Source organism: Patella vulgata, chromosome 9 (assembly GCF_932274485.2).
Source record: "Patella vulgata chromosome 9, xgPatVulg1.2, whole genome shotgun sequence".
NCBI classification, from domain to species: domain Eukaryota; kingdom Metazoa; phylum Mollusca; class Gastropoda; family Patellidae; genus Patella; species Patella vulgata.
The window spans coordinates 21,136,771-21,156,753 of record NC_065887.2 but is presented as its reverse complement, the minus strand read 5'-3'; the positions used below and the strand labels follow the sequence as shown (position 1 = coordinate 21,156,753).

The following is a 19,983-nucleotide window of genomic DNA, read 5'->3' as shown; positions in this document are numbered from 1 at the left end:
TCATATTATTAAGAACTTGAGCCGATAAACATATAGTTCAGTTTTAATGCTTATCGGTTTCAAGCTACAGTCCCAATCTCTAAACATAACATGTTGGACACGTGCTGTTAACGTGACAGTACCCGTGTGATACTTTACCGAACTATGCGATTTTGGAAGTCTTGTTGCAGTGCCGTTAATGACAACTGAATCGTCCAATGAAGATGAAACGCACACCAAATCTCAACCGAGATCGTTTGATTCTAAATATACACAATAAGTTTCATCTAAATCCTGGGCTAAGGTGTGGGTTGTAGAGAGTCCACAATCTGTGCACAGATTTCACATTTGGCGCAAAAGACAGGGTCCATAACCCAAGAAGTTGCATCGGACAAACACTGTGGTCTCTGAAGGGTCTAAAAACTTTGTACATTACGTAAAAATGAACGGAAGGTTCGATGGACATCGACGAAATCGAACTGAACGAAGATCTTTTGACCCTTACATATGTTAAGTCAAGATTGCAAAGTGTACAATATGGACATAATTAAAGAAGAATGCAATTATCAGAGCTAAAACTGTTAGAATTAGAATTTCTGAACTGATATGCATATAAACAATTTGGATGATTTAAAGCAAAAATTGATTGATCACGACAAACAATTATGGCTTGTGTAGACCTATTACCGCTTTACGATTGTAAATTCACAAGGTTCCAGTATTCATTCCATGACAAAATATCTTATGTTCTGTTTCTCCAGATTTATAATTATTGCGACAATGTTGTACCGATATATTAGAAACAATTACAATTTAACAGATGCGCCCCTTTAAAAAAAATAACAGATGATAAATGTACAAGGTGTGACAGACAAGTCTTTTCTTATTGGTTGGCTATTTCATCGCGATTGTCAAACAAAGATGATACAGCAGCTTATAAATGACTCGTTACGCAATCGATTCACTTTAGCTGGCGTGGCGTTACCTGACTATTCATTGAACCCAGTGTGAAAGGCCAGACGTATGTACATTCAATCATTTTTATTTTAAGATACAAACGGAGTAGCATCGCTACACAAATGGATGCCAGTCTATTCAAATGTTTGGTTTTAGTGGGAGCAGTTTGTCGAGTGTATTCCTATGGTGATGGTGCTCCACTTAAAGCTTGTGTGAATTTAATGCCACAACATCATGGAATTGACGCACAACCACCAAATTCACCGTACACCATCATGGTTTCGTCAACTACATATCATCCCAGTCAACAAATAAAAGGTAAATATTCAAATAACCCTTTAAAATGCACCCATAATACATTTAAACGTGTAGTCTTTAAAATGCACCCATAATACATTTAAACGTGTAGTCTTTAAAATGCACCCATAATACATTTAAATGTGGTAGTATCTGTCCTTTGTTCCGTCCGTCAACAAGTGACTTACATGCCAATTCCGCATTTTGAACTAGATTGACGCAAAGCAGGGGAAATCAATAGGGCTTATCCTCTCAGTGTTCATTCCTTCACATCGAATTAGAAAAAGAAAATCGGATAGTGTTTTAGTACAAATGAGAAACTCTGGATATTCCCCCGAATCGACGAGTTTATGACGAACATGATTAGAATGCCATAAACTGTCCAAGATATAAAACCAGCGGCTGCCAGGCAGGATACGCCCACATTTTCGAGAGATGGATAGAAAACAAGCTAAAATGAAAGTGATTTTTCCTACAATCAAGGGCCATAATTCAGGAAATTACAATTCGATATGCGCAAATATCGAAAGGAACCACGATCTTTGAGTTATAAACTTATATTTCAAGTTTCAACAAAATCGGATAAGAATTGTGACCTCTATAGGGTCCACAACCTTGATATACCATATTTTTTTACGCAATTTGAGAACGAGGGGCGGCCATTTTGTCTGTCAATTTTGGGCCGATTTTCACGAAATTAGAACTCAGTTGTCCTTTGGGTGTAACGGTGATATAATAATACGTTTTTTTTTTAAATCGGATAAAGATTATGACCTCTATAGGGTCCACAAGCTAAAAACGCGATTTTTCGTACAATCAAGGGCCATAATTCAGTAAGTTACGGTCCGATATGCGCGAATATCAAAAGGAACCCAGATCTTTGGGTTATAAACTTACATTTCAAGTTTCAACAAGATCGGATAAAAATTGTAACCTCTATAGGGTCCACAACCTTGATATACCATATTTTTTACGGTATTTGAGAACGAAGGGCGGCCATTTTATCTGTCAGTTTTTGGCCGATTTTCACGAAATTCGAACTCATTCGTCCTTAGGGTGTAACAGTGATATAATAATATTTTTTAAATCGGATGAAAAAAATATGACCTTTATAGGGTCCACAAGCTAAAAACGTGATTTTTCGTACAATCGGGGGCCATAATTGAGGAAGTTACGATCCGATATGCGTGAATATCGAAAGGAACCGAGATCTTTGGGTTATAAACTTAAATTTCAAGTTTCAACAAAATCGGATAAAAATTGTGACCTCTGTCCACAACCTTGATATACCATATTTTTTACGCTATTTGAGAACGAACGGTGGCCATTTTGTCTGTCAGTTTTGGGCCGATTTTCACGAAATTCGAACTCAACCGTCGTTAGGGTTTAACGGTGATATAATAATATGTTTTTTTTTAAATCGGATAAAAATTATGACCTCTATAGGGTCAACAAGCCAAACAACACGTTTTTGCGTACAATCAGGAGCCATAATTCAGAAAGTTACGGTCCGATATGCGCGAATATCGAAACGATCCGAGATCTTTGGGTTATAAACTTACATTTCAAGTTTCAACAAAATCGGATAAAAATTGTGGCCTCTACAGTGTTCACAAGCGAAAAACGTGATTTTTCGTACAATCAGGGGCCATAATCCATGAAGTTATGGTCCGATAGATGCCAATATCGAAAGGAACCGAGATCTTAGGGTGATAAACCTATATTTCAAGTTTTATTGAAGTCGGATAAAATTTGTGACCTGTAGACTGTTCACAAACAATTGTGGACGGACAGGGGCGACGACAATTACATACGTCCACATGAAAATGTGGGCGTATAAAAAAAAAACTGTTTGATCTTACAAAGTGTCTAATGTGAACGGTACCGATTTATTTTTTTCGTACAACATGGCGAATGGGACTTTGACCCTTATCAAAGTGGAAGGTATCACTGTAACAAATAAACTCGTTAGGCTATGATAGTTAGTGTCCTGATGTATTGATATAAAATATTAAACAAGTATATATGTTATTATTTGATGCCCACGGAGATAACAACAGAGCACAAACTTCAAAGTATTTTTCTCAAAACTTAAACATACATTATGCAAGAGCTAAATATGCCCATTACAGGGTTTCCTTTAGACATGAAATCTTATCTAAATTATTAATTAGACATTAAACTTATCCAGACCATAATCAACTCTCGATGCCATTGCTAGCCTGCGATTTTTAGTGGATTGGAATACACTTTGTGAAGGATGGTTAAACGTAAAAGTGGATAATCGAGGCTAGCCTAAAATTCAAAAGACATTATCTCGGTTCAGAGTGAAGCAATTTGACCGAACATTTCAGCATATTCTATTTACGTTAACCATCTTTTAATTATTATAACGAGAACTGTCAATGCCCCTTTAAGAAACTCAGATTCGTCGGTTCGCGAGAAACGTGACGATATTTCGCCGTTTTTGTTTTGACTTTTAATTTTCTGTTGAAATGGCTAAAATCGCTAAACTCGGCAACTTCTGCAGACAATAAAACCTGTGTAAAGTCAAACCAACAAAAACGGTCAAAAATCAAAATTTAAAGGATATATAAATAGCGTTCGAATTGATGAATCATGATTAATAAATGATATCAACGTATGTATGAAGTTGGTGGAAGTATGAAGTTAATGAGAGAATGAACTTTATGATTTTAATGGAGGCATGAAGGAGCAACGGTGGCTTAGTGAGTAAGATGCTGTCTCGCTATCCCGGGGGTCTCAGGTTCGCTCCCGGTGTTGCCTAAGAAAGTTCATCGGGATTTTCCGGCGTGGTTTCCCCTTGTCAGTGGTGCAAGACGGGAGGGCCTGACAAGGACAGCTGTCTAGTCGTTCGGGTGGGACGAAAAACCGAGGTCCCGTGTACGCATTGGCGTGCTCGTAAAAGATTCCTTGGCAGTTGGATTTCGATATAAGAGTAGGTCGTATGCCCCTTCGATAAGTCAGTGAATGACGACCTTGAAATAAATTACTCATGGACTTACCCTATCTTGTAATTACATGATAATCAGGATTTTGTTTTCATTTGGTTAACGCTAATAGCCTCCCAAACAAAAAGTATTAAAATTTGTGCGTTTGTTGGTGTATTATGGGACGAAAATGAAGACTTTGCTTAAAGTAATTTGTGTGGCAAGTACTACTACAGAATTGATCTCAGTTGTTGTTTATTATTGAAATAAATGGGGACTGTGGTTAGGAAGATAAAGTCCTCAGACAAACCTCCACTATCTCACATCAAACTGTCATTCCAATAAACCAATCAACATAAAACATACATTGTGTTATTGTTAAAATTATTTTCTAGTTGCAATCACAGGAGGGGGTAATCATCGAGGTCTATTAGTTCAAGCAAGGACATCTAATTCAATAACACCAGTTGGAACCTTCTTTTCTCCATCAGCCAACACCAAAACAACCAAATGTAATGCTACTGCAGATTCCTGGACCCATTCCTCTGACGCAGAAAAAAATTCATCAACCGTAACATGGACAGCCCCCTCTACTGACATGGGACAGATTACTTTCAAGTAAGTCAATATCGATATCTATACAAATACTATAGAGTATTAACGATTAAAATATTACTGTACATAATTCTAACGAAACAAATTACTGTGATATTTTTTGTCGTAGGGCGGGATGGCGGTGTAACAGAATTTCGGCTCCTTTTCATCGAATTATTAAGACTTCGTTCATTTTCATACATTTTCACCTCGTGAGCCCATAGCGGAACAGATCTGGTAATTTTCTAAGTATGGACATGGATCACTTACGGTACACTCGGACATGTTAACATAATCATTAAAATAACTGAGTCCGATTGAATTACAAATATAAAATGTGTTACAATCCACTGTTGAATAACACGCTTCGCTGAAGAGTTCAAAAGTAAATATGTCGAGTGGACATTAAAATATCTCTCTCTCTCGTAAATAAAAATATCCCATCAGGAATTTCTCTCTCTCTCTCGTAAATAAAAATATCCCATCAGGAATTTACTATTAACTGAATATACTAAATAAACACTGATTAATAAATCACAATCACATCAGTTACGATCGCATCCACTTTCTTCTCAATTTTTCACCTTCTATAACCGCTGACCCGCTATATGTGTTTGTTATTTTAACTGTATATATACACCCATTTTGTTCCTTTGTTTTAATATTATGTATGTATATTGTAATCGCGGGAGAGTGGTTTTTACATAGGCTAAGCCTGTTCCCCAACCCCATTCAGACATCTTGAACAAAAATATTGTTTATAATAAAAAACGCAGTACGCCTTTCTGAAGTAACATTTACTGGAAGGCCTGATCTCTATCTTCCACGAAATGGGGTTAAACGTCCTACTGTTTAGCTCCGAACTGGGCTAATGAAGACGGGCATACGCCATACAGTGTGCTATGAGGGAAATTTTGCCCGGACAGCGGCACTACGGCCTACTCTTATATCGAATTCCAACTGTCAAGAGATCTTTTACGTGCACGCCAATGTGTACACGGGGCCTCGGTTTTTCGTCCCATCCGAACGACTAGACAGCTTTCCTTGTCAGCCCCCTCCGTCCTGCATCACTGACAAGGGAGAACCACGCCGGAAAATCGGGATAAACTTTCTCGGTCAATGCAGGGATCGAACACCCGACCTCCAGGCTAGCGAGCCAGCGTCTTACCCACGTGATCCCCATATCTTCCACGAAGTAAATGCGATGGCATGAGGGGCCCTTCTACCTCCTCAGTTGAAATATATGACAACTGACGTGAATTCAAAATCATCTCGATTTCAATAACACCGGTTACATTTCATCGTGAGTGTGGCTTGTCCTAAAGTCTTCTTAAGACACTTGGCAGGTATTTCATAAAATCCTCCACATCAGTGAGCCTTGGCTAAATTATACGTCCATGGTATCCCGGTCTCCAAGAATGAGTTTTTAACATGTTTCGAATTCAAAATAATACCCAATTCTCTTGAAACTGGCTTGAATGTCACTATCTTGCTGAAAATCTTCTGAAGCTTCTAAAAAAATGATCAGGAGTTAAATTAAATCCTGTACCATTTCGAGATGAACTGCTCTGAATACACAACACGTTTATAGACATATCCATATCTTCGATAAATTTCTATATCGATTCTTTATGAATACTGGACCAATGTAATCTAGGCCTGTGTTTCTTTGATTCTGAAATCTGGAAGTTGTGGTGTTGCTGGAGCTAAGTACGGTTTTGCATCAAATCGTATGCATATGGCACAGTTAAATATGATTTTCCTTACAAACTGTCTTCACACCCCATGCATGACTTTTCTGTGTGAATCTTGGACTATAAGAGTTGTGAACCAATGTTTTGTATCTAACAAAATTTGATATTGACTAATGTAAGGAAGTTCTGAATTCTGTAATCTACCAAGGGTTCATAAAATTCCATCTTTATCTTCGAACAAACCGTATTACTTCTTCAGTGATTCAAAATTGTCTCTCGTCGTCAATGGACTTCACAAATTTTCGGTTTCCTGAATATCTTCTACTGATAAACATCAATCACGCGATTCAATATTGGTATTGTTAGTTTGGGTGATCTTAACAAATTCCATAACATAGGCGGTAACGCGGAAAAGTCTGTCACTGAATTTATTACAGTTGATAATTTCATTCTAGTTTTCATTTCCAGTGGACAGTAATAGAACAGAAACTGTTGACCGATTAGATTTTCTCAATTCTCCGATTTTTAGTCCAACTTTACAATCTGCTGTAATGTATTCTTCATTATACTCTTAGTTGACTTCATACCCCTTAAAGGAATATCTGCTGGATTACTTATACCTGGACAATGATTTCAACAACTGACAGGTACGTATTTCATTCACACGATTCTGGATAAATTGTTTCCATTCTTTAGATTGATTCTTGATGCAAAATGAGCTACTTTACTGTCAGTTTAACAGAAAGTATTGTTGATTTCTAATTCGGTTTAATATGTGTCTTGAATAGTGACGACCAGTCTTGATAATACCAATAACAATAATAACGAGTTTTAGAAATTTGTGTAAAATCTTTAAAATATTTGAGCTACAATATCCATAAACAAATTCCTGTTTCGAATACAATATCCATAAACACGTTCCTGTTTCGAATTTAGAGGGGTTTATTGTGAATGTAATCATGCTTGGTCTATCCATTGGAACAACTCGACGCTACCGGTGTTATAACTATTCACGTATGATTACATGGTCATTAAACCCCTTTAAATTTGAAACAGGAAGTGTTTAAACAGATTCTAGATTTATTGTGATTCTTTAGTAACTGATTGATATATAAACCGAGAAATGTGCTATATGTCCACATGAGCCACAATATTTATCGTGGTACCGTTAATAAAATTAGGGATCACGTGGCTAAGTGGGTAATACGCTGGTTCGCTAGCCTGGAGGTCGGGTGTTCGATCCCTGCATTGGCCGAGAAAGTTCATCCCTTGTCAGGGATGCAGGACGGAGAACCTGACAAGGACAGCTGTCTAGTCCTTCGGATGAGACGAAAAACCGAGGTCCCGTGTATACATTGGAATGCACGTAAAAGATCCCTTGGCTGTTGGAATTCGATATACGAGTAGGCGATAGTGCCGCTGCCCGGGCAAAATTCCCCTCATAGCACACTGTATGGCGTATGCCCGTCTTCATTAGCCCAGCATAGGAGCAGAACAGTAGGACGTTAAACCCCATTTCATTTCATTTCGTGGAAGATAGAGATCAGGCCTTCCAGAAAATGTTACTTCAAATGACTTGGATATTAATGTTTCAACAAGTGATCTCACCCGAAGAATGAAACATATAAATTCAGTATTAAAACATTTTTGGAGAAGATGGCGAAATGAATATTTGTTAAAACTGAGAAACTGTCACGACCCACGGGTACTCAAATAATATCAGTAAACGACGCTGTTCTTATTCATGACGAACATCACCGTCGAGGATTTTAGAGGTTAGAAGTCGTGGAACATTTTATCACTGGAAAAGGTGGTGAATTTATAGGTACGGTACATTAGTAAAGATCAAAACCAAGAGTGGTTGGTTAATAGAATTACGTCACCAGTATATACCTTGCGCGATACTTACTATTTGTCATGTTGAACACGAGTATGTCCTGTATAAAAATGGTGATTCGGACTGGTGTAAAATTCCACATTTTAGTTTGATAATTTGTCTTCAAAAAACGACGCTAAGATCGAATTATACGACCTGGGAAACGGAGTAAAATGTTTCGGAGTTGGCGGTAGTTGTATATATAGGGTCGTCTTTGTAGGGGTATTAACATACAAAAACGTCATTAAATACAGGGAACCAGCAACTGCCAGGCAGAATACGCCCACATTTTCGAGAGATGGATAGAGAACAAGCTAAAAAGAAAGTGATTTTTCCTACAAACAACGGCCATAATTGAAATTACAATTCGATATGCGCAAATATCGAAAGGAACCGATATCTTTGGGTTATAAACTTACATTTCAAGTTTCATCAAAATCGGATAAAATTGTGACCTCTATAGGGTCCACAACCTTGATATACCATATTTTTACGCTATTTGAGAACGAACGGCGGCCATTTTGTCTGTCAATTTCGGGCCGATTTTCACGAAATTCGAACTCAGTCATCCTTATGGTGTAACGGTGATATAATTATACGGTTTTTTAAATCGGATAAAAATTATGACCTCTATAGGGCCCACAAGCTAAACACACGATTTTTCGTACAATCAGGGGTCATAATTCAGGAAGTTACGGTCCGATATGCGCAAATATCGAAAGGAACCGAGATCTTTGGGTTATAAACTTACATTTCAAATTTCAACAAAATCGGATAAAAACTGTGACCTCTATAGGTCCACAACCTTGATATACCATATTTTTACGCTATTTGAGAACGAACGGCGGCCATTTTGTCTGTCAATTTTGGGCCGATTTTCACGAAATTCGAACTCAGTCGTCCTTATGGTGTAACGGTGATATAATAATACGTTTTTTTTATACCGGATAAAAATTTTGACCTCTATAGGGTCCACAAGCTAAAAACGCGATTTTTCGTACAATCAGGGGCCATACTTCAGGAAGTTACGGTCCGATATGCGCGAATATCGAAAGGAACCGAGATCTTTGGGTTATAAACTTACATTTCAAGTGTCAACAAAATCGGATAAATATTGTGACCTCTATAGGGTCCACAACCTTGATATACCATATTTTTACGCTATTTGAGAACGAACGCCGGCCATTTTGTCTGTCAATTTTGGGCCGATTTTCACGAAATTCGAACTCAGTCGTCCTAATGGTGTAATTGTGATATAATAATACGTTTTTTTAAATCGGATAAAAATTATGACCTCTATAGGGTCCACAAGCTAAAAACGCGATTTTTCGTACACCCAGGGGCCATAATTCAGGAAGTTACGGTCCGATATGCGCGAATATCGAAAGGAGCCGAGATCTTTGGGTTATAAACTTACATTTCAAGTTTCAACAAAATCGGATAAAAATTGTAGTCAAAAACGTGATTTTTCGTACAAACAGGGGCCATAATCCACGAAGTTTCGATCCGATACATGCCAATATCGAAAGCAGCCGAGATCTTTTGGAGATACACCTATATTTCAAGTTTCGTTAAAATCGGATAAGAATTGTAACCTGTAGAGTGTCCACAAACAAATTGTGGACGGACGTCCGGACGGACAGGGGCGACGGCATAATACGTCCACATGAAAATATGGGCGTATAAAAATCGAATTGACACGAAAAGGTGGGTTTCATGTGCTACTGCTATGCACCACCTGGGCTAATGAAGACGGACGGGCACCACATTGTGTGATATGAGGGAAATGTTTCCCCGACAGCGGTACTTATATCGAATTCCATCTGTTAAGAGTTATTTTACGTGCTCACAAAGGTGTTTGCGGAACCTTGGATTTTCTTCCCCATCCGAACGGCTATACTTTCACGCTTGCCAGGCCCTCCGTCCTGCACCACTAACAAAGGGTAAACCACGCCTGAAAATCCTGATAAATGACTAGGTGAACACAGGGTTCGAACACGGGTCGAGTCAATAGAACGCGAACTCTCAACGAATAGATCCCACAAAATCAAATCCCCCAGGTGATCCTTAAAGGGTATACAGACAGTTATATTCGACCACATTTCACGCTTATTCCGAGATTGTTCTTTTAATCTGAGTCACACTGGCAGTGTGATTTATAAATGCTTGAAAATGTGGTTTGTACCATGTTAATTAACTAGTTATATTTCAGGGCTACTATTGCCAAGGATAAAAATCACTACTGGCTGAACCACGAATCTGCAGCTATAAGATATACGTCTGGGACTACCAGTAAGTATGAATGCAAAATATAAATGTGTATGTTTTAAAATACCAATAAGCCTGGAAGTAACTCAATAATATGTTTAATCCGTTAATGTTCTATTTAGTTTTAGACTGGCTGAATTTTAAAAACTTAAAAAAAATTATCAGATGGTTATGGAACCATATACATGAGACACAATGCAAACGCACCTATTATAAACGAATTATTATGAATCTCATTTGAAAGATACACATTAATCAAGTGACACTGATGTTTTTATAATCTGTTAACCTTAAGACATGAATTCGATTTTATGGCACATACATGGAATATGCAATATGACTTTTGAAAATCTAGTGTCAGTGCAACTCCTACAGTTTTGTTAAAGATGACACTCGCGTACCAAAGTCTGCATTGCAGCATTGCAGAGATTTGAAAGCCGCGACCCAGAAGCTTATCTAGAGGTGGACACACACAACACTGAATTTTGATTTGTACTGGCAATCCATGGGTGGTGACGGGGTCGTTCTCTCATGACCCAATGCCGAACACCGAATTTGAAAACGTTTTATTAAAAACTAGTCTTTTACGCGTTATCAACTCAGGAAGGAAATGTTGCAGAGGGATGAAAATCGATAGGGGTCGTCCGCTCGTGACGCCAATGCCTCAAACCAAATTCTAAAAAAAATGACCTAGAACTGTAGCTTGTATTGCGTTATCAAGGTTGTCAGAAAGAGTGGGAGGGGGGAATAACTCAGAATAGGGATCGCCAATCATGCCCAAATGTTTTCACTAAAATTGAAGACAATCCCTTAATTCTATAGCCCCTATCGCGTTAACGATCCAGTTGTTGACGGACGGAAATATGGGCGTATAAAAATAATATAATAAGACGAAGTTATTCCACCTTCTCAAAGTTAATCACTAATTGGGGAAATCACTCCGAAAATAGGTTTTGTGTCTGTAATTTACAATTGCTATAATGTTGCTATTATTCTTTTTTATTTCAGATATCCAATTCGGGGTTGATTCAGTTTTAGCTGTCGTCATCTCAGTCTTTTACTTGTGATACAATAAAACAACTGTTTGTAATGTTCTAAATAGAAATCAGCCAAATGTTCTTCTTTGCCACGTGTTATCCTTTAATTATGCAGGAGCTAAATCTGCCTATTGCAGGTCTTTCTTTAGACCTGAAATGTTATATAAATTATTAGTAAAAAATTATATTTTTGAAAAAAAAATCCAACTTATGAGTGTTTTCTGTGTAATTTGTTTGTAACTTGTCTAATTTTTTCACAGAACTCAAATACTGCCTTTAATAAGAAAGATTTTTTCATGACATGGCAGTAAAAAATTATATTTTTGAAAAAAAAAATCCAGCTTATGAGTGTTTTCTGTGTAATTTGTAACTTGTCTTATTTTTTCACAGAACTCAAATACTACCTTTAATAAGAAAGATTTGTTCATGACATGGCAGTAAAAAATATATTTTTGAAAAAAAAACCCAGCTTATGAGTGTTTTCTGTGTAATTTGTTTGTAACTTGTCTTATTTTTTCACAGAACTCAAATACTACCTTTAATAAGAAAGATTTTTAAATTTTAGTACACAAGTCCCTTGGCCCTTAGATGCACTGCTGTACATAGAGCAGCATACTTAAAGGGCCATCATTTTTGCAGTTATTCTTTGATTTTGATTCCCTTTCACCCGTATTTTGCCAGAACATATGGGAAGCATATAAAAAAGGCTTTTTGGTGATAACGGAAGTTTCACCCCTATAAAGGACACAAATCACCAAATATTTCTTCGACGAATGTAGGGCGACAGTTATTTTTAGTCTTTCTCTCCCTTTTCCTTTTTCCCCCTTTTGTTGACTGTTTGGTGTTAAGAGGTTGGTAAGGTTGAAATGTAGGGTCAAAAATTGCATGTTTATTTGTCTCTACTTCCAGCTTGTGTATTTCAAGTTTTCAATGGTGAACCTCATACGTGCTTTTGGGCAAGAGGTTGCCACATGTTGCTCCATCTGTGGTAGAAAGCGTTCTACCCCCAACGGAAATTTTGGAAAAAGTTAGAGCCGGTCCAAAAGACGAGAATTAACATTAAAGTCAATGGAGAAATCATTAGTGATCTGTGGCAAACTTTGTAAACTTTGTTAAAATGCAAAACACTGATAATAATCTCTCAGTAATTGTTGAAGCGAGATAACTCTTCTTTAACTAAAGTGAATTATTGTAGGACTTTGTAGTGCAACGACTGCATGCGATGTTTGATTTGGATTTTTGTTTCTTTGTGTTTTTCTATGATCCTTTTATTCTTGAAGCAGATTGTTGATCATGTGTAATCTTACATGTCAATCGTATATATTTGCAGGCGTTTTTAAGGAGTCTTCTATCGGATAATTTCGCAGAAATCTTAAAAAGGGGGGGGGGGGGTGCGTTGTAATAATATTGGGTAATTTATGCAAATATTGTTAGGCGAATATGATCATTATATTATGTCCTTGTCCAGTTACTGGTTTCATATTCATAGACAAGGCACATCTAGCATAGACAAATTGAAATGACTGATAAGTTGATACATATAATCAGCTATAATTTAATAAACATTTACTTTATGGTGGCCATTTTGAATTTCTCAATTTTTGGCTGGAACGGCTGGAGTGACATCGTGGTTCCCGCCATTTTTTAAGTCTGCATACCCCAAAACCTCCATGGCCAAATTTTCATGCTTCTTTCCGGACGTGCACAACTCAACCAAAAAATGTTAAATATCCGCCCCACAATAATGTGAAACCCGCAAAGGTGTTTGTCAAGAGCAAAGATCTGGCGTGAAATCTTCTAACACTGAGTCAACTTTATTATTTATTAATAATGGCAATCTGGTGAAAACATCGATTCCACCATTAATGATGAACTTTTTTTAAGATCTAGAGGAATTTGTTATGGCTGTTTAAAATTTGAACACATAAAGTACAATGTATACATGTGTGACGAGAGGATGATGGTGATATTTGCAGACCTGTTCAGTCTACAGTCATCTAACAACGGAAACAGCAGCTTAATCCACCCCCTACATCATTTCAGGTGGACAAATTTATTTCCGCATTTGGCAATGCCTTAGAAGAAATACTTCTGGGTCTAGGGTCGGATAAATAGATGAATGCAATTTACCTATGATGACTCTTCAGTTTTAAAATAAGAAGAATTGCAGCCTGCGTGTTGAAACCTTAGCCTTTTACGATACATTGGTTTTTGAGCCAGTTAGAAGAGAACTTGGTGTAAATGATAGAAAAAAGATTCCTTTAAATACGCTTGGACAATCCCACGCATTAGATACGTTTTTTTTAAAAAAATGGTTTAGAAGTGAGAGATTGGACTTCCTCCTATACACACCAAGTATTTTATCCAACTTTCCCGTCGTCATTGATGTATGGTCACAGCTTAAAGGGATACGGATACCAAAGTTAGAAAACTGACGAATTGGGATATTGATTGGAAATAATGTAACTGGGGCCTACAAACCCTTATTAATTAGAACTGCTCCATAAGGACCACCCCCTATGCACAGAGAACTACACTTGGATGGATTATTTGGAATTTAATAAAGTCCCAAAGCAATGTCGCTGAAAATAAACACTTTTGCAATTTTGCTTCTGAACGAAGTAAAGACATATCTACTATAGAAAATCGAATAAGTGTGAGAAATTTAGAAATTATGTTCAGAAGATCTATAGACACAGATTTCATAGACTATAGATAAACACGGAGAAAATAATAGATAATACAATAGCGTATGAGGAAGGACACTATACTATTGCATGATCATTTAGAAATAACAGTTACCAAATAAAGAGAAACAAGCGATTTTGCGGTTAAATGGTACCAGATTATAATTATTGTAAATTCATGAAAGAAGAAATTGATGAGTGTTTACAGAAAATTTGTCAGAAGACCAATTACAACTGGATGATGGCAAGGTTTGGTACATAGCATACCATTCTAAAAACCAAACTAGATCCGAGCAGTGTTTGACTGCTCTGCCAAATACAAAGGCATATTTTTGAACACTTTACTTCTACAAGGCCCAAATCTTACTAATAGTTTGGTTAAAGTGCTACTTAGGTTTAGACAAGAAAACATTGCTCTGGTGGCAGCAGATATTAAGTCAATGTTCTATCAAACCTAAGTACCAAGAGCTGATCGAGATTGTATGCGGTTTTATTTATAGGAAGGTCTGATAATATGCCACAAGTTTATAGGATGACTTTACACTTAGATAGAATCATGGACGACTTTAAACAAAAATTTGAACCAGAGGTAGCTGAAACTATACAGAAGAATTTCTACGTGGATAACTGCCAAAAGTCCACAGATACATTACCACGCGTAGTTTGTCGGAGGGATTTTAAATACTTAAAATGTCTCTAAAATGATTATATCACGTGAAAAAGAAGACAATACTTAGAATGGAATTAACCGCTGCCATGGTGGCTGCTAGAATGCATATGCTCATAACCACAGAATTAGACTATCATACAGACGATGTAATTTTTTGGATAGTACTGCGATATACATTGTATAGCAAATGAGAAAACAAGATTCCACGCGTTCGTTTCGAACCGTCTTGTTTTTATACACGAGGTTTGTGATGTATACACATGGTTTTATGTAAAATCTGCAGACGATCCTGTCGGCAGAGGTATTAAAGTACAAGACAATATGAAAAGTAAAAGATGGTTAGGAGGACCAGATTTCCTTTGGAAACCAGAATCAACATGGTCTAAAATAAAATTTGACAGAGACCTAGAAGAAGGTTATTGTGAAGTGAAGAAATTAGTAAAGCAGTTATTATAGACCAGTCTCCTATCATCATGAACAACCCTATTTGACATTTTTCTGATTGGACAACACCTAGAAAGACAGTAGGATGGATTTTACTTTGCATGGAAAAACTGAAACAGTCAGCTCATTGAAGGAGATAGGTGAAGAATGGCAAAAAACATTTGAACACAAATGAACCCACGATTCCATATCTTCTACTATAATTGTTTGAAGAAGCCTAGAGGGAAGTTATGTATTGGCACGAATCGGACCTCAACTTCGTGGATTATAGCCCCTGATAGTACGAAAAATCGCGTTTTTAGCATGTGGACCCTATAGAGGTCACAATTTTTATTCGATTGTGTTGAAACTTGAAATGTAAGTCTATAACCCAAAGATCTCGGCTCCCGTAGATATTCGCGCATATCGGACTGTAACTTCCTGAATTATGGCCCCTGATTTTATGAAAAATCGCGATTTTACCTTGTGGACCCTGTAGAGGTCATAATTTTTATCCGATTTAAAAAAAAAACGTTTTAGTATATCACCGTTCTCAAACAGCGTAAAAATATGGTATATCAATGTTGTGGACTCTCTAGAGGTCACAATTTACTTCTGATTTTGATGAAACTTGCAATGCATGTTTATAACCCAAAGATCTTGGTTCCTGTCGATATTCAGGCATATCGGATAGTAACTTCCTGAATTATGGCCCCTGATTGTATGAAAAATCATGTTTTTAGCGTGTGGTCCCTCTAGAGGTCACAATTATTATCCGATTAAAAAAAAACATTTGAATATATCACTGTTACACCGTAATGTTTATTGAGTTGAAATTTTGTGAAAATCGGGCCAAAACTTCCGGACAAAATGGCCGCCCCTCGTACGCAAATAGTGTATAGCATCTGGTATATCTAGCTTGTGGACCTCTAGAGGTCACAATTTTGATTCGATTTTGATGAGAGTTGAGATACATGTTTATAACCCAAAGATCTTGGTTCCTCTCGATATTCGCGCGTATGTGTAGAGGTCGATTTAAAAATAAACATGTGAATATATCACCATTACACACTAAGATCTTGTTTCCTTTTGAAAATCGCGTATATCCGAACGTAACTTCCTGGATTATGGCTCCTGATTGTTCGAAAAATCGCTTTTTTAGCTTGTGGATTCTCTAGAGGTCCCAATTTCTTTTCCTATTTTAAAAACCGTTTAAATATTTCACCATTCCACGATATTGAAAGGTTGAATTCGAATTTCATGAAAATCGAAATGAAACTTCCCGACAAAATGGCCGCTCTTTGTACACAAATTGTGTAAAAGTATGCAATACGAAGGTTGTGGACCCTCTAGAGGTCACAATTTTTATCGGATTCTAATAAAACTTAAAGCATATCTTTATATCCCAAAGATCTCACTCCCTATTGATATTTGCGCATTTCAGGCCATAACTTTCAGGATTATTGCCCCTGATTGTACAAAAAATCACGTTTGTTTTTAGCTTGTTCTCTATCCACCTCTTGCAAAATGTGGGCGTATCCTGCCTGGCAGCCGCTGGTAGAGTATCTGGGAAAGAACCGACTCAGAGAGAGTGTTAGATTTTCAAAGCGAACTCAACTATTGGACATACTGTATCCAAATGTTGTAACGCTACTAGGGATAACAGAAGATCAGTTTCTTAAAGATATATTATGGGAGATTATAATAGAGAGTTTGCCATTCTTGCGATAACAGTTCAAAAATAGATGATGAAAGAAGAATATATTGAAAATTTCAGTCAAATTACTTTATTCTGAACAAAGTTATCTCCATTGTAATTTTTGACTAAAAATAGGAGTCAACTCTCTCTTCACCGCTTCCGAGAATGGCCGATCGTTTGATTGACAGGCGTTAACTCCACCTACATAATCTCGATTATCAAGTAACGTTTTCAATGGCTGTGGTACCGTTAGCATATTATGTTTGAGACCGGGTTGCAATTCAATTCGTATCACATTTATTTTTACTACAAATTAAAAATAAGACTTTTAATATATAGATAAAAAGCGAAAGTTTGAAAGGAATGGACCAAATCAATGAGGCATAATTATAGCCGACTTCTTGTTAGCCTGCATGTACTCTTGCACTGTAACTGGTAGGCCTACGCAACTCCCGAAGCAGACAAATGGGAAACATTGACCCAATGGGGCTGCAATTCAACTGGGGTGATGTTAGTTGCGATTGTTATCAATTTCCATAATTTTTCTATAAACGCAAGTGATAAAAGAGCGTATAATACCGACATCCAAACTCATTTTAACCACATAATATCAAGGCCGTATATATCGAACTTTCAATCAAATTGACTGACATGCGGCCTCGCTCAGCGTTCGTACACCACTGATCTCTATAAATAACTGGATGGCTGATTGGCTTAGTAGAGACATTGACAAAGTGAGGCATTAGCGACGCCATGACAGTCTTCCTAAAGAAAACGTAGTCTCGATTAGCACGCAACGAAAATAAGAGCACCCGTGTAAATAATCATTAAACAGCTCACTTTAATATTCTTATTCTCACTTATTACTGTGACAATTTATATAAATTTAGTATTAAATCACACCTGATTTCATTTCCAATGTGCATACAATTTAATATTTGAGCAAAAAAAAAAAAATATGTGTGGGAAAACACACTTTTCGATGGGTTTACCGATGCGAACGAAAGAGCGCTACCCCCATGCACCATATATTGACATAAATATTGTAAATGTACCAAATTGCATTATACACCCCCACCCTCCAATTTGGGCACCGGAAACTAGAATGAATATATGAATGAATGTTGTTTTATGGCACGTCGACACCGTAAACTGCGCTCTGTCTTTATAAACAGGTATGTTGAAAATTCATTAGGCCTATAATTCATACAATCATGTCATCGTTTATTTGAGAAAACATAAATGAAGCGATTTACAAAATATTTGAGTACTTTGCTCAACAACAATGTCAGGAATGTGAATGAATTTCAAACAGTTATTTAAGTAATATATTTCAGTGAGCACAACATTACTATACTTCTAACTTTAAAATGTTGGGGAACTAATAAAATAAAAGTACAAAATGATGAATACTGGTATTTTGTCTTTAAATTTAAAATATTTGATCTAATTCCAAGAAAAATGTACAACTAAGCAGAATATCAATATCACTCAGTGGAATTTTCATTTTGAATATTATTTCTTTGTAATCAAGAAGAAAACGATATCAGATTTGTGTCATTGAAGGAGTAGATTTGTATATAAATTAAGGCCTTGTTTGAGTAAAATTAAAAGAGCTATCATGTGAATAATGCTGGTTGAAGCATGTGAATAATGCTGGTTGAAGAAAGTCTTTCTTGTTGTGCCAATTCCCATGGCATTACCTGAACTCGGTGGTACTTTCTTGGTATTGAGTCTGATTTGAATATAAAACCATCTGTAAAGTCAAAGTCTGTAAAATCTGACGCCAACTTCCTTTTTAATTTATGCATAAATTATATTATTATAACTAAAACTGCATTTCTCTTTATTCGACTGTAAATTTTGTTTGTAATTTGTAGACACAGAAATCCCTGAAGAAACTCTATTTTATGTTAAAACATACTACTACTACTAATCAATATGTATTTTTTTTTTATTTCAGACCAATAATACAAAAGCCATTGTATTTAATTTTATGAAGAACTTTCATTTGATGTGCACAAGGAATTTCTAACATGGAAGACGGACAATAAAATATGCCTAAATAACCACCGGCACTAAGTGTTGATTCATCCCTAAATCCTAACTTTAAAACAATTGTTGCACTGAATGAAAAGCAGGCTGTTATGCGAGTGCCTGAAAGACTTTGAAATATATTTCTTGTGAAGAATTGTAATACACTTAGCTATCAACTATACATTATACACATTTCTATTTTTTGGAAATAATTTCAATAAATATAATGAATGAAATCATTGGATTATTGTGAATTATTTCTATACTATAACTGAATATTTTGAAAATGTACCAGGGATAGAGACTATCTATCTAGTCCACTCAATGAAATTATTTGTTTAAAGTCAATTTATATTCAATTCATAAGATATGCAGCTCTTGTGTGTACTGGTACAGGCGTATTTGAGTAAACTGTAAAATTTACAACTCCCTCCTCTATGATTGCATAAAACCATTTATTGTAACTTTTACACACAGATCACAATTTACAATAGAGTGAATGAAAATATATCTAACATTGTTTCCGGCATAAATTTGGTAACATTTCTCTCTGATCAACAAATGTGTGAAACATTTCTTGTCATAAATTTATACAAATTTAAGGTTTAATGTGAATGCAACTATGGTATATTTTCTTGGGCAAATTTTCAAGATCCCCAAAACATTAGCTTCACACTGTGTCACTTCACTGTCAGGATAGTTCAGAATAGTAATGTCTTTGGATTTTGTGGGTCTCTATTATATTGCAAATACACATATAAACGTTCAAATCCACAACTTTTCATATTTCAAATTTATTATTTCCATTTAAAAA

At 36.4% G+C, this 19,983-nt stretch overlaps 1 protein-coding gene across 1 annotated transcript; it reads left to right on the top strand.

Annotated features, from left to right (window-relative positions):
- Window positions 1-959: 959 nt before the first annotated feature.
- Window positions 960-11,978, top strand: LOC130014339 (putative defense protein 3). Its single transcript, XM_056103398.1, has 4 exons — window positions 960-1,254; window positions 4,580-4,802; window positions 10,561-10,640; window positions 11,625-11,978. Exons 1-4 carry the CDS (start codon window positions 1,059-1,061, stop codon window positions 11,681-11,683), a joined length of 558 nt encoding a protein of 185 aa, XP_055959373.1. The 5' UTR covers window positions 960-1,058; the 3' UTR covers window positions 11,684-11,978.
- The last annotated feature ends 8,005 nt before the right edge of the window (window positions 11,979-19,983 follow it).